Genomic DNA, 13,405 nt, shown 5'->3' with positions numbered 1-13,405 from the left:
CCGGCTGGACTCGCCCGCCTCCCGGAGCCCTGGCCGAGAGCTCCGATGAAGCCCCTGCGACTCTGGTCATATTTACGCTGCGTGCCTCAAAGTGTGCTCCATCCGCAATCCACCATGCAAGTTTGCAATCCCGCACCGCCAGCAATCAGCGCGAAAACGAAAGCGCCTCCGCCAATCCATTTTCATGAGAATGGAAATGGATCACACTGCTTTTTGCTTGCCTTCCTACTTCCTTGTCGCCACTTAGTGGGTCGGTGGAATGGGTTGTACACGTTGTACACGTCCAATACTTATATAAGAGATGTAAAAGGGTTAGATGCACATCCCACCGTCAAAAAAAAAAAATCGATGCCAACGACGTGTTAACACGTCGCTGGCAGTCAACAGCTGGATTCTGAAAACGTGTAAGCACGTCGTTGGCAGTGAACGTGTTAAGAATGAGCCTGCTAGAGTCATCCACAGACGCCATTAGAAAATCGGGGACATTTTCAGGGACAGCTCCAGCCGGGGACAGGTCACCAAAAACGGGGACTGTCCCCGAAAATCGGGGACGTCTGGTCACCTTACTGTAATACGGCCCCTGGCCCCTTTTGAAATCACGGTGACACCATTTCTCCGTCTGCCGCTCCCTCTGCGCCTCCTGTGTTTCATATACTGTGGACATCTTCTCTCAGGTGGAGAAGAACGTCAACAACATGACCATTAAGATGCCCCACCAGCTGTTCATCAACGGAGAGTTTGTCGATGCCGAGGGAGGAAAGACCTACAAGAGCATCAACCCCACCGACGGAACGGTACGGGCAGGAGAGAGAGAGAGAGTCAGTCGGGGGCGGGGCCTATGGTCTGTGTTGTTGGCCTTGTGTCTTCATCATTTGTGTTTTCCTCTCTCCTCCAGGCCATCTGCGACGTGTCTCTGGCACAGATAAGCGACGTGGACAAGGCCGTGGCGGCTGCTAAGGAGGCGTTTGAGGAGGGAGAGTGGGGCAAAATGAACCCAAGAGACAGAGGCAGACTCATCTACAAGTCAGTCCACCTCCTGCTTGCTAAACCACACAGCGCAAGCATTAAACCTGCAATAAGCCATGTCGAACCTTATAACCAATCCTGAAACTATAACATGTGCTATGTGGAGATTTTATTATAGACATGATATAAACCAATATCCACACAGCTGCAGCTGTGTGTTGCCGTTTACATCTTTTCTAATGCTTTGTGTTTCTGCTGCCATCTAGTGGTTACAAAATGTCTGTTATTTCACCATCCAAGCAGGGTGCAGCTCTAAGGCTATGATGTACTTCTGCACCAGCCTCAACTTGGAGCCTTGCCGGCGGGAGCTAGTCCTGTATACACGACCGTCAGCTTGAGAGGGGTCCCATGAGAGTCCCCAGCAAAATGAGTCAAAAATTGTGTGATTTCACGAGGGTTTCAATGACTAGAAGTTAGTCCAAGGAGAGAATGTAGTGCACATACTTGGTAATAGCTTTCACTCTCTCCTGTTATCTCCCCATCTAACTTATATTATACTCGCGCTATTTGCGTCGTGTCACATTTCCGAGGAGCTGCACGCAGGCTGTTTGACTACAGTATACTATACATGCATTTTCCTCCTGCTAGTGGGTACTTGAAAGACAAATCTAGTGTCATTGGTATTGACAAGCAGATATACTATGGTGATTTAGTGCTGTGTTAGCAGTTAACAATCATGTTTAATGACGTAACCCCCCCCCCCCCTTCCCCAGGCTGGCGGACCTGATGGAGGCGCATCAGGAGGAGCTGGCCACCATCGAATCTATCGACTCCGGGGCCGTTTACACTCTGGCCCTCAAAACCCACGTGGGCATGTCCATCCAGACCTTCCGCTACTTCGCTGGCTGGTGCGACAAGATCCAAGTAAGAAAGACTCATTTCAGCCAATTCATGCATGAGAAAATGTCCCCATTTGAATTTTCATGGTCTAGTTGTGTCACTCATAAGACACATTTTCATGATCCCTATGGGGAACTTAAACCACAAAGTACAGTAAAGAAACAATAGAATATCAATAAATACATATAAATAATACAATGTTCTCCTTTCACAGGGCTCCACCATCCCCATTAATCAGGCCAGGCCCAATCGTAACCTCACCTTCACCAGGAAGGAGCCAATAGGGTGAGGGATGGAGTTCTTTTGTCAACTTTTTGAGCCTTTTCAATATCTTTTTTGTGTTTTGTCTTTAATACATTTTGTGACCACAGCTCTTAAAATGTCATGGCAGGACTTGCTGGATTTTGTTTGTTTGTAGTTGATCTTGTTTGGTTTACTGTAAAACACGAAATCAAACGTATCACTGCTACGTTCATGTGTGTCCAGTGTGAAAAAGCTGATGAGGAGCGACTAAAGTCTAAAGTACACTTCAGTCAAGATGTCTTGATGATTTCAAATGAATTTCAACATGTGAATACTTTGAAATTGTCGCGTTGACCCATCAAAGTCTCTCTTGACGTTCTTGACAAGGCAGACGCTGTCATGAGTTTAGTGAATGACCAACGTGCTCTCCTTCCTCTCAGAGTGTCTTCTTCTTCTTCTTCTTCTTCTTCAGAGTGTGTGCCATTGTGATTCCCTGGAACTACCCTCTGATGATGCTGGCCTGGAAGACGGCCGCCTGCCTGGCAGCGGGGAACACGGTGGTCCTCAAACCCGCGCAGGTCAGCCCCCCCCCCCTCCGCTCTCACCGGACACCAAGAAAATCCTTACTGTAGTGGAGACTGAATGACCTACTGTCTAGTGGAGACTAGATGACCTACTGTATAGTGGAGACTAGATGACTTACTGTATAGTGGAGACTAGATGACCTACTGTATAGTGGAGACTAGATGACTCCTGTTTTTTCAAATGTGTGTTTCTAGGTGACGCCACTGACGGCTGTGAAGTTTGCAGAGTTAGCGGCCAGGGCAGGATTCCCCAAGGGCGTGATCAATATTCTACCCGGATCAGGTACACACACACGCACGCACGCACGCACGCACACACACACACACACACACACACGCACGCACGCGCACCCACGCACGCACACACACACACCAAGTCACTGGCATTGTCATGGAACTGATAATTTAACTGATAATTGTCTTCCAGGTGCTCTGGTGGGCCAGCGTATGTCTGACCACCCTGACGTCCGTAAGCTGGGCTTCACCGGCTCCACTGAGATCGGCAAGCACATCATGAAGAGGTGAGAGGTCACCTGCAGTCACATCAGCTCATTTCACTGAACACACCTTCATCCACCACAGAGTAGGAACTGATTTGCTGCAGTGTTTGGTTGGAATGAACAGGACTGGACTGGACATCACTGCATATAACAGTCTACATGTACTGTGAACCAGCCCTATATCTACATGTCTCTCGTTCTAAGTGTGTATTTGTCTGTGTGTCTGTGTCAGTTATTATAGTTTTGTATTTTTCATTAGTTTTGTATTTTTAGGCAATTGACTCTCAGTCATGTAGACATCCCGGTCTCAATAAACTATGCAGCGATGCCTCCTCATGCTTGTTGTGTTGTCAAATTGAACCAAATTGACAAAGACTAAAACTAAAGACATTTTCTGTATAGTTTTATTTTAGTTAGTTTTGTAAGTACAGCACACAATATCATTCCACTTACTAGTCTAGAAAGTCTAGTTTTTAGTGAACCACAGTATAATAACCTTGGTGTTGGTCATCCTCCACCCAAAGCTGTGCGGTCAGTAACGTGAAGAAGGTTTCTCTGGAGCTTGGTGGAAAATCCCCCCTCATCATCTTCAGCGACTGTGATATGGACAAGGCAGTGCGCATGGTAAGTTCATTGGAGAAAACCGTTCGTTTTTGTCCGTTTTCACACATTTGAAAGTGTTCCAGTGCTATAAATGATTTGGACCGTGTGTGTGTTGCAGGGCATGAGCTCAGTGTTCTTCAACAAGGGAGAGAACTGCATTGCGGCCGGCAGACTGTTTGTGGAAGAGACCATTCATGACCAGTTTGTGGAGAGAGTGGTGCGTGTCTCTCACACTGCAGCTGAAAATGTCCCTGGTTCTAACCCCTCAGCCAGTGCAACAGCTGTTTTCCACCTGGTCACGGTTTCTGTCTTTTCTCTCAGGTTGCGGAGATCAAGAAGATGAGGATCGGCGATCCACTGGACCGCGCCACGGACCACGGCCCTCAGAACCACAAAGCCCATCTGGACAAACTGGTGGAGTATTGTCAGACCGGCATCAAGGAGGGCGCCACCCTGGTTTGTGGCGGCAAACAGGTAGAGCGTCCGGGTAAGGCAACGTTAACTTCCTATGAGCTCCGTTAGACTCGCACACTAAATGACATTTACTACTCTTCTAATGAAAGAACAGGGATGAGAATGTAACGAGTCTACAGTTAGACCACGTCTACCGTTAGGCTGACGGACTGAAAGCCAGATCTTTGTCCAGCCAGTGTGGTCCACCTCTGATATGATGATATTGATTACATATTTATTGTGCATTCGATCAATACTACACTGGCTGTCTGTATGGGAAGACCTTATCCTGAAGTGATAATGTGACATTTTGACTGGATTCCACATAAGTATGTATGAACATGATGGTTATTATCATTTAATATCCTGGCTTTCAATAGAGTACCACATCATAAAGCCATAAAGCCTGGAAGTTAGCATCGTCTGGTTCCCTCGTCTGGTCAATGGGTTTTGGGTTAGATGCCTGAAATAAGATCTGTGCTTAAAGGAACACTCCGCCCATTTTCAACCAGCTTTGTATCATTAGAACATCAGTAGTATATCAGAAAACTGTAAACTGTTTTGAAGTCTGTCATTTAATTTGACAGTTATTGAGTGTTAAAGTGTGGACCAGTGACATCACTGGTCCATACAACTCAAATTAATAACTCATTAACTCAAATCAACTCTCAATAACTGTCAAACTAGATGAATGACTTCAGTTTGACAGTTATTGAGAGTTGATTTGAGTTAATGAGTTATTAATTTGAGTTAGTGTGGACCAGTGATGTCACTGCTCCACACTTTAACACTCAATAACTGTCAAATTAAATGACAGACTTCAAAACAGTTTACAGTTTTCTGATATACTACTGATGTTCTAATGATACAAAGCTGGTTGAAAATGGGCGGAGTGTTCCTTTAACAAAAGTGTAGGAAACTGAGACATTTGTGTTCAGCAAGAGGGAACCCAGCGCAATGCTAACTTCTGGGTTTGCCTACAAAGGTATGTCATCCCTGGGGAGTGTTTAGCATAAACTATTGGCTGTGTGCAGCTTTAACAAAATATCAGTATCGGCCTTCTAAAACCCATATTGGTCGAATATTGGTCTCACGTAGGCCTGTTATGTGCACTGCCTTGTTGTGTTACCTATTGATTGATTGTTTCCAGGTTTCTTCTTTGAGCCCACTCTGTTCATCGACGTACAAGACCACATGTACGTCGCCATAGAGGAGTCATTCGGCCCCGTCATGATCATCTCCAAGTTCAAGAGCGGGTGAGCGGTCGGCCGGCTAATTCAAGCCTTAACCCATTGATACCCGATGCAGCATTTGTGTGCGTATCCCTTTAAGACCGCGAACCGCGTTAACGCGGTTCGCGGTCTTAAAGGGATACGCACACAAATGAGGGATATACACACAAACGCTGCATCAGGTATCAATGGGTTAAATTGATTTGTGATGGATCTTTTTTCTCCCCTGTGGTCCATACAGTAGTAGCCTCATTTACAATCAGACCCACTTCCTTTCATTCTCCTTTTGTCCTCTTCCTCTCCTCTTCCTCCTCCTCTGCCGCCTCAGCGACGTGGACGACGTCCTGAGGAGGGCCAACGCCACGGAGTACGGCCTGGCGTCGGGCGTCTTCACGCGGGACATCGGCAAAGCGCTGTACGTCAGCGAAAAGCTCAACGCCGGCACGGTCTTTGTCAACACCTACAACAAGACCGACGTGGCCGCGCCTTTCGGAGGCTTCAAGCAGTCCGGCTTCGGCAAAGACCTGGGTGAGCAAAACTATCGCAATTACAGGGCATCCATGAGTCCTTAAGAAGTCTGAAAAGTAGGGCGCCCCGGGTGTCGCAGCGGTAGATTCCCTGCCTACCAACACGAGGGTTGCAGGTTCGAGCCCCCGTGTTACTTCTGGCTTGGTCGGGCAACAACACAGGCACAACTGGCCGTGTGTAAGACGGATTAAGGGTATGTTGTACTGGTCGCTGCACTAGTGCCTCCTCTGGTCAGTCGGGGCGCCTGTTCGCAGTGGGGAGGGGACTGGAGGGAATAGCGTTGTCCTCCCACATGCTACTACATCCTGCCGGTGAATCTTCTCGCTGTCAGGTGAAAAGAAGCGGCGGGTGACTCTGCACCTGTATCGGAGGAAGTCTGTGCTAGTCTAGAACTCTACCCAAATCAGCAGAGGGGGTGGAGCAGCGACCGGCACAGCAAGGGGAATTGGCCACGTACAATAGGAGGGGGGGGTTGGCTAAAAATAAAAGATTGTGAAGTGTAAAATGATGTAATCTGAAGGACTTTAGTGGTCATTCTAGAGATTGTTTTTGATTTAGTTTTCATCTTTGGTGCTCCACGTCCGCGCTCATTGCTGTGGTGTTTCTGCACTTCACTTCTCAGAGATCAGCTGTCATAGACAGTGTGTCCAGTACTCAGATGTAATTTTCCTTGGATTAGATTCAGTTTCTAGGTGGCACACGTTTCTGGTCTTGAATCCAGTTCCAGGCACCAATACAAGGTCGTAAATGTCTGAAACGTGCAGACCAGACCCTGTAACCGGTTTTTATTTGAAACATTTGTAGATGGTTCATCCGGGGCTCTGTGCACACCGCATTGTAGATCTCAAGTCAGTTGACTCCCATTAGACTTTTTTTGTGTTGCATTGTTTGTTTATTAACATTTTCCCTGGCTGTTTAACCCATTGATACCTGATGCAGCATTTGCGTGTATATCCCTCATTTGTGTGCGTATCCCCCACACATCCCTTTACGCGGTTCGCGGTCTTAAAGGGATACACACACAAATGCTGCATCAGGTATCAATGGGTTAAATCCCAAATCCCCCATGGTTCCTTGTGTGAGATGATAACGTACATGTGGTGTAAGGGTGTTTTGATATCTGTACTTACAGCCGATCCCTGTCACTCCCTCCAACAGGACAAGACGCACTCAACGAATACCTAAAGACCAAGGCCGTAACCATCGAGTACTAAGTTGGATACCTGGAGAACAATAACAGAGAACCTCCGAGCACATCAGATAAACCTGAAGGCCAATGCAGTGACGTGTAGTGGATGGTGATAACATCTCAACAAAGGGATGGATTCACACATTTTATACATTTTTTGTACTTTTCACATCAGGAGAGTTCTTCCCCTCTCTCCCCTAGTACTTGTGAGTATGGAGAGTATTCTGTGCTTTCTAAATCATGCTTTCTAAATCACATGAACAAGTTAAGTTTGTATGTACAATCCTATCAATCTTACACGTCTGAGCCACAATGTAATTACGGTAGTGTAAGTATTGTCCTGAACTATGCACATGGATGTTTCTAAATAGCCAGAGACTGACTTCTAACACTGTTTTGCTGTAATCAATATGATTGAGTTGCAAGACGGGGGGCATTCAACAAATTGTATTAATGATCTAATATGGCTTACATTAGGTCAGCAATCTTATGAAAATGTATAACATTTATAATAGTCATGATAGTGTGTCTGCCCACCCCCTCTTTTTGTTCCCCAATACATATTTGGAAATGTCAAAATAAATGGGTGTCAAACTCAGGTGTTTTTAACTTTGAGCGAATAAAATGTACACGCTTAGTTACCAGCTGAAGCCATAGTTCCTGCAACATCCCCAAAAAAGGTGACACTGGGTTTCTTACGACTTGCCATCAATGCCAGTCATCCCTATATGATTTCTGTATTGATGAAATATCACTATTATATCAATAACAAGGCAATCCTTTTTTGTCATAAAACCATAGCATAAAACGTATGGTTTCAGTGTTGTTACATGTCTTATATTAATTGATCCCATTGATTTCAGCAGACACAATAACAGTCAAATTAGTGTCATAATTAAGTTACAACAGGATGAAACTTTAATGATCTCGGTGGGGAAACGGAGTCAGCAACAAATAACAGGATAGAGCAAAGAGAAAATAGCATTTAAACAAGAATAGATTAAATGGGGAGGAATTAAACATTACAGAACCAACACTTGCATCAGTAAAGGTTATTAAGATCAAATGTAAGCATAACAAGTATGGAGTATATGAAGTATAGCATGAATAACCGCAGTAGACCATGAGACAAGGAAAATCAATGAGAAGAATATTGGTTATCCTACAACAAAATGTTTTACCCTGACAGACTCATCGTGGACTACAGAATGGTATTGGATGCAGATTGACATTATATATATAATATACTACAATATAAATACATTTCTTCTGCTTGAATTAGACAATGAAGCGTAATCATTATTCTTGCCCCTTCAAAAAAGTAATGCAAACGCACGCGTAAATGTTTGTGGTTTATAAATGTATTACATTATGGTATAATGCATGGTTGTGCTATACTGTACTTACTGTACATATTGAACTGAGACAAAAAGATGTATTTGCCTTGCCTGTGACAATGGACAAATACTGTAGATTCTGGCCAAAATGATTGGGGAAAACGATGGAATCCGCTGGGACAATTTCTCATTTCTAAGTTGAATGAGCAGAAATGAAGCTAATTGAGCAACACATTGATCAAATATCAGTAAGACAAAACTCAATTCATATCGACTCATCTTACACATGCTCCATGTGCCACTTTTAAACATTAATAAAACAGTCAAATGAACTGTGATACCTTACAATGACCATAAACAAGGAGACCATGGTGGAGATGACTGGTAGCCTCTATCTCACACCAATGGTATTCTTGTTAGTGCTACTCTTTCTCAAAATAAGAGCACATTTCCCATGAACCCCGTTGCTTCTGGTCAAATAGAGTACTGCAGGAATGAGTCCTGGATGTTAGCACTTCCTGGTTCCTACGTGTAAAAGTCAATGGGATTTTTGTACGGGGATTTTGGTTAAATGCATGAAATAAGGTCTAAAGTTTATGAAACGGCAAACTTTTTGTTCAGCAGGATAATCTTCTCAAATGATTTTCGAAGTGTTAATGCATTTTTTTAAGCAGCTACGAGGACCTTTTAACTGGTTATGAAACAGTCTAAATCTAATACTGATGCCTGACATCTTACCTACATCAGCAGATGAGAACATCATGGAGGAGATTGCCGATTTCTATATTATTCTAAATGCAGTCTTCTTTCCGGGAGAAGAATACTACCACTTTTGTCCGCAGGGGTCACGAAAACCAACACAAAATGAAAGTTCCGTGTAGCTTATTTTCAGAAAATGCTTCAAAAGTGATAAAAGTGGTCCTCATTTTTGAAGATTATCTCGCTGAACACAAAGTTCGCCGTTTCATAAACTTTTGTTAACCACAGACCTTATTCCATACAAAAATCCCATTGACTTTTACATGTATGAACCAGGAAGTGCAGGGACTTCTGGGTAAACCTACTCAAATCTGTCATGTCTGCGGTACTCTATTATTATAACGGCGTTGGGCACTTGTGTGCCGCACGCAGAACCCTCGGCCTCCGCCTTATTATAGTAGTGAGATGATGATGATTATTATTACTGTAGCTTTAAACCAAGATACATTACTTATTTTGGAGCAAACAGGGAAATTGATGCGAGTGTTAATGTCTGTCAATTAGAAGTATGTCATCATCACCATGGAAACAGCCAGTAAAATACAATGTGAAAAAGGATAAAGTGTTTATGTCCCTCACCATTTCAGCTAATATCAGCATATCCCAGCTATCATATTGTCGTTTCTCACAATCTCCAATGTTGTTGCTGTATTTCACCCCCTTACTCAAAATACAACAGGTCTTGTGGCTGCATTGCATTCTGGTCTACTGTGTCTCCTGCTCCTGTGGGTGAAGAAATTGGTCTTGCCCCTTCGTACTTCCACTGAGCATCCTCTTTTGCGTGGACTCGCATGTGCTTGCTCATTTCCTGCTTGTGTGCAAATACACTGCAGCAGACGCCACACTGATAGGGTTTCTCCCCTGTGTGCGTTCTGATGTGAGAAGTCAGATTGCCCTTCTGGCTAAACAGTTTCCCGCAAAAATCACAAGTGTAGGGTTTCTCCACCGTGTGAGTCCTCATGTGGATTCTCAAACTTTCACCCCGGGCAAATCTTTTGCCACACTCTTTGCAGCAGTGTGGTTTCTGGCCCGTGTGAACCAGCATGTGCCGTTTCAAATGGGGCTTATGGTTGAATCTTTTGCCACAGACGTCGCACAGGTTGTCGTTGTTCAAGCGCTGGATCCCGTTTTTCGTGAGCGCCGCTTGGTTTTGAGGACCGAGAACGGCCGTATTGTCTGCAGTCTCTGCGTGCGATTTAACGTGCCTCGTCAGGTAACTCCTGCGACGGAAAGATTTTCCACACACCTTGCAGCAAAAAGGTCCGTGACTTGGCCAGGGGGATTTCAGACTGAACAACTCCGCAGGTTCTGTTCTCTTGGCACCGACGCCGGTCCTTTTTTGTCTTTGCTTTGACCTCTTCTTTGATTTCAGCATCTTGAAACCCACGCGAGCTCCTCCGCTCTCCGCCCAATCGGCGTCAACGCTGCTGTCCTCGTTTTCATCGCCGCAGTTGAAAGGGAGGGCCCGCCAGGCGCCGGGTGTTCCGCTGCCTCGTCCTTCCTCTTCTGTTTTGATCCACTCTGCTGGTGAACTGGGGAGAAGATCTCCCTCTCGGTCTCCCACAGTTTGGGTTTGACAGCAACGGGAAGACTGAGTTCTCCAATCATACTTCGAACAAGGATTATAGATGGACGCTACGGCGTCACCTTCCACCAAGTCCTGCAGTTTCCCTTCTTCTTGGCTGGACCAATGCTCCTGATGCTCCTGAAGCAGTGGGCTCGATGTGTCCTGGTTCATGACTGGGTTACGCTCTCCACCGTGCCTGTGCTTAGTAGAGGTCTCCACCTGAGACAAGGTGACTTCCTGGGAGACTAGGGACACAAGGAAGGGAACGTGTTAAATAAATATAAATATAGAATACAACTTCAGAAATCCAAATACGGTAACAATAATCCGTACAAAGAGCAAACAATACAACAGAAACAAGAAGGAAACAAAACAAATAGACAAAGAAAAGAAAATCGACATTAAAAAAAAGAACAAAAAAGGAAAAACAAAAATGCAATCAAAATAAGTGAGTAGACAGTTAAAATGGCAATGTGAGGTGTATGTGTGATGTATGAGAACTATGTGGTATGTATGTACTATGTGGTATGGAACTATGAGGTTCTAAATTTGGATTTAAATGAGTTGAGAGATGATGCGCATTTGGCAATATTGATATATGTGTTCCATAATATGGCACCTCTGTAGTGTATTGAAAATTGGTTATTGGTAGTGAGACAGCATGGGGGTGAAGGTGATTATACATTTCGGATTTTGGTTATTATATTACTCTTATCACAGAGAGCTGGTTGTAAATTTATTCAAAATGATGGTTTAAACAAATTGTCTGAGACTCGACTCAAACCTGTCCCTCAAACACTTACTGTGAAAGACTTCGCTTCAACTCGAGTTCAAACACTTGGTTGATGGCACACGCAGTACGACATCTAATAATAAAACAAAAATCTACTCTTCACATGCATGTCATAGTAGCCTGTCCGTTGCGTGATAATGAGGACACCAGTTTAAAGTCTTTGGCTAAATGTTTATTTTGTTCCCATTAAAAGAGCTATAATTGACACTCTAGAGAGAGAGCTTTATTCATTTAAGTTCTCTCAACTACATTTCTAATGTTACTAAATGGGTCTCTTGTGCTGATACAGCGTGAGGCAAAGGGTGGGGATAGTCTGGCAAGCGAGACTACTACAGTAAATGGGTAAAAAAGGAGGGTTAAAAAAAATCCTGCCCACTGAAACAAGCTTATTGTTAATTGTTTCCCCCGGTTGCCCTACAACAGGAGATAATAATAATACATCACTGAGATCAGACTTTTGAATATTTTCAAATTGGGTCATGAGGACACGGCACGCTAATAAGGCCTGTTTTACATTTATAACCAAGCTGTTGGGACGGAGAGTGACAATTTGACGCTAGGTTATTAGAACCACCAGCAAATATATCTAACTAAGTCAACCTGCACAGGTCAGAATGAGATCATGCAGCAGAAACATGATACAAACAGAAATGATAACTTCAAGATACTAGTTCCATTCACTTGTATGAAGAGATTGCCACGTTGAGCTCCGTTCAAAAATCTTAAATGCCAGATTTGTTTATGAACAAACACACAATAAATGTATGAATAATAAAGAGGGAATACTCTTCAATTCGACATACACCATCTGCGCTTATTTCAATTAGGTGTGAGTCATGACTTTTGTTTCGAATATATAATAACTAGGCATCGATTCCTAGGCTCGCCCACTGCACGGGCTCGGCCACCCTGCAGCTTGCCGAGCTGGCCCTGCAGCTAGCATACGCAGCTCGACTAATAACTGTGCGGGCTCACTTGCTCCCTCGCCCACCCTGCAGCTCGCCGCTCTATGACATCACTGATGACATCATTACGGATGACATCACTGATAACAATTAGGGCAATCACCTAATTAAAAAATCTGGCTCCGTCAGGTCACCCGCACAGCCCAGGGGCGGAAGCCATAGTCTCCATCTGGTTCCTCCCACTTACACTCCCATCACTTATAGCCTCAGACTGATGACATCATCACTGATGACATCATCACTAAATTATAGCCTCAGCCTGGCAATGAGCCTTAGGGCAATTAATCTGCCCTAATAAAAAAATAAAGCTCCACCGATCGGGCTGTGTAAAGACTTTACACACCCTGAAAGTTTCCACCCAATCGCACGTAAAACGGCATAGCTGTGGCCGAACACAGAACTTGGACAGAGCCCACATACTCTATATATATACGGTATATATATATATAGATAGATAGATAGATAGATAGATAGATAGATAGATAGATAGATAGATAGATAGATAGCTAAATTATATATTTTTTTAAATTAATACTTTATGCGACTCACCGGCGGACCTGTTGGGGGTAACATTAATCAGACTATAGCCCATGCTAGCGTTAGGTAAACTGTCAGCCTATGTCGCTTAGCCAGCTCACGCTAGCTCTATTAAGCTAACGCTATGGCTTGATTAGCCCGGAATCGGGGTCGCTAATCAAGCCATAGCAAATAGCTGTAGACTTGACAGGCTAAATCTTACCAAACCAAACACAGTAACTGAACTAGAGTTAGCTATAGGTTATGTTG

The 13,405-nt window shown here is 44.2% G+C and overlaps 1 protein-coding gene across 1 annotated transcript in view; it reads left to right on the top strand.

Annotated features, from left to right (window-relative positions):
- The window catches only part of LOC310798599 (cytosolic 10-formyltetrahydrofolate dehydrogenase-like), a 34,894-nt gene extending 24,941 nt beyond the window's left edge, over window positions 1-9,953 (top strand). Inside the window, exons 11-23 of the mRNA XM_083661140.1 lie at window positions 675-794; window positions 896-1,023; window positions 1,740-1,890; window positions 2,081-2,151; window positions 2,582-2,687; window positions 2,889-2,976; window positions 3,121-3,214; window positions 3,718-3,817; window positions 3,915-4,013; window positions 4,118-4,283; window positions 5,400-5,505; window positions 5,810-6,009; window positions 7,168-9,953. Coding sequence (XP_083517266.1) covers window positions 675-794; window positions 896-1,023; window positions 1,740-1,890; window positions 2,081-2,151; window positions 2,582-2,687; window positions 2,889-2,976; window positions 3,121-3,214; window positions 3,718-3,817; window positions 3,915-4,013; window positions 4,118-4,283; window positions 5,400-5,505; window positions 5,810-6,009; window positions 7,168-7,223 — 1,485 coding nt within the window. The 3' untranslated portion in view covers window positions 7,224-9,953. The remainder of the gene's footprint in view (window positions 1-674; window positions 795-895; window positions 1,024-1,739; window positions 1,891-2,080; window positions 2,152-2,581; window positions 2,688-2,888; window positions 2,977-3,120; window positions 3,215-3,717; window positions 3,818-3,914; window positions 4,014-4,117; window positions 4,284-5,399; window positions 5,506-5,809; window positions 6,010-7,167) is intronic.
- The last annotated feature ends 3,452 nt before the right edge of the window (window positions 9,954-13,405 follow it).

This window comes from Poromitra crassiceps (genome assembly GCF_964638095.1).
Source record: "Poromitra crassiceps genome assembly, chromosome: 25".
Lineage (NCBI taxonomy): Eukaryota > Metazoa > Chordata > Actinopteri > Beryciformes > Melamphaidae > Poromitra > Poromitra crassiceps.
Note: the sequence above shows the minus strand (reverse complement) of the source record. Positions and strands in the feature narration are given on the sequence as shown.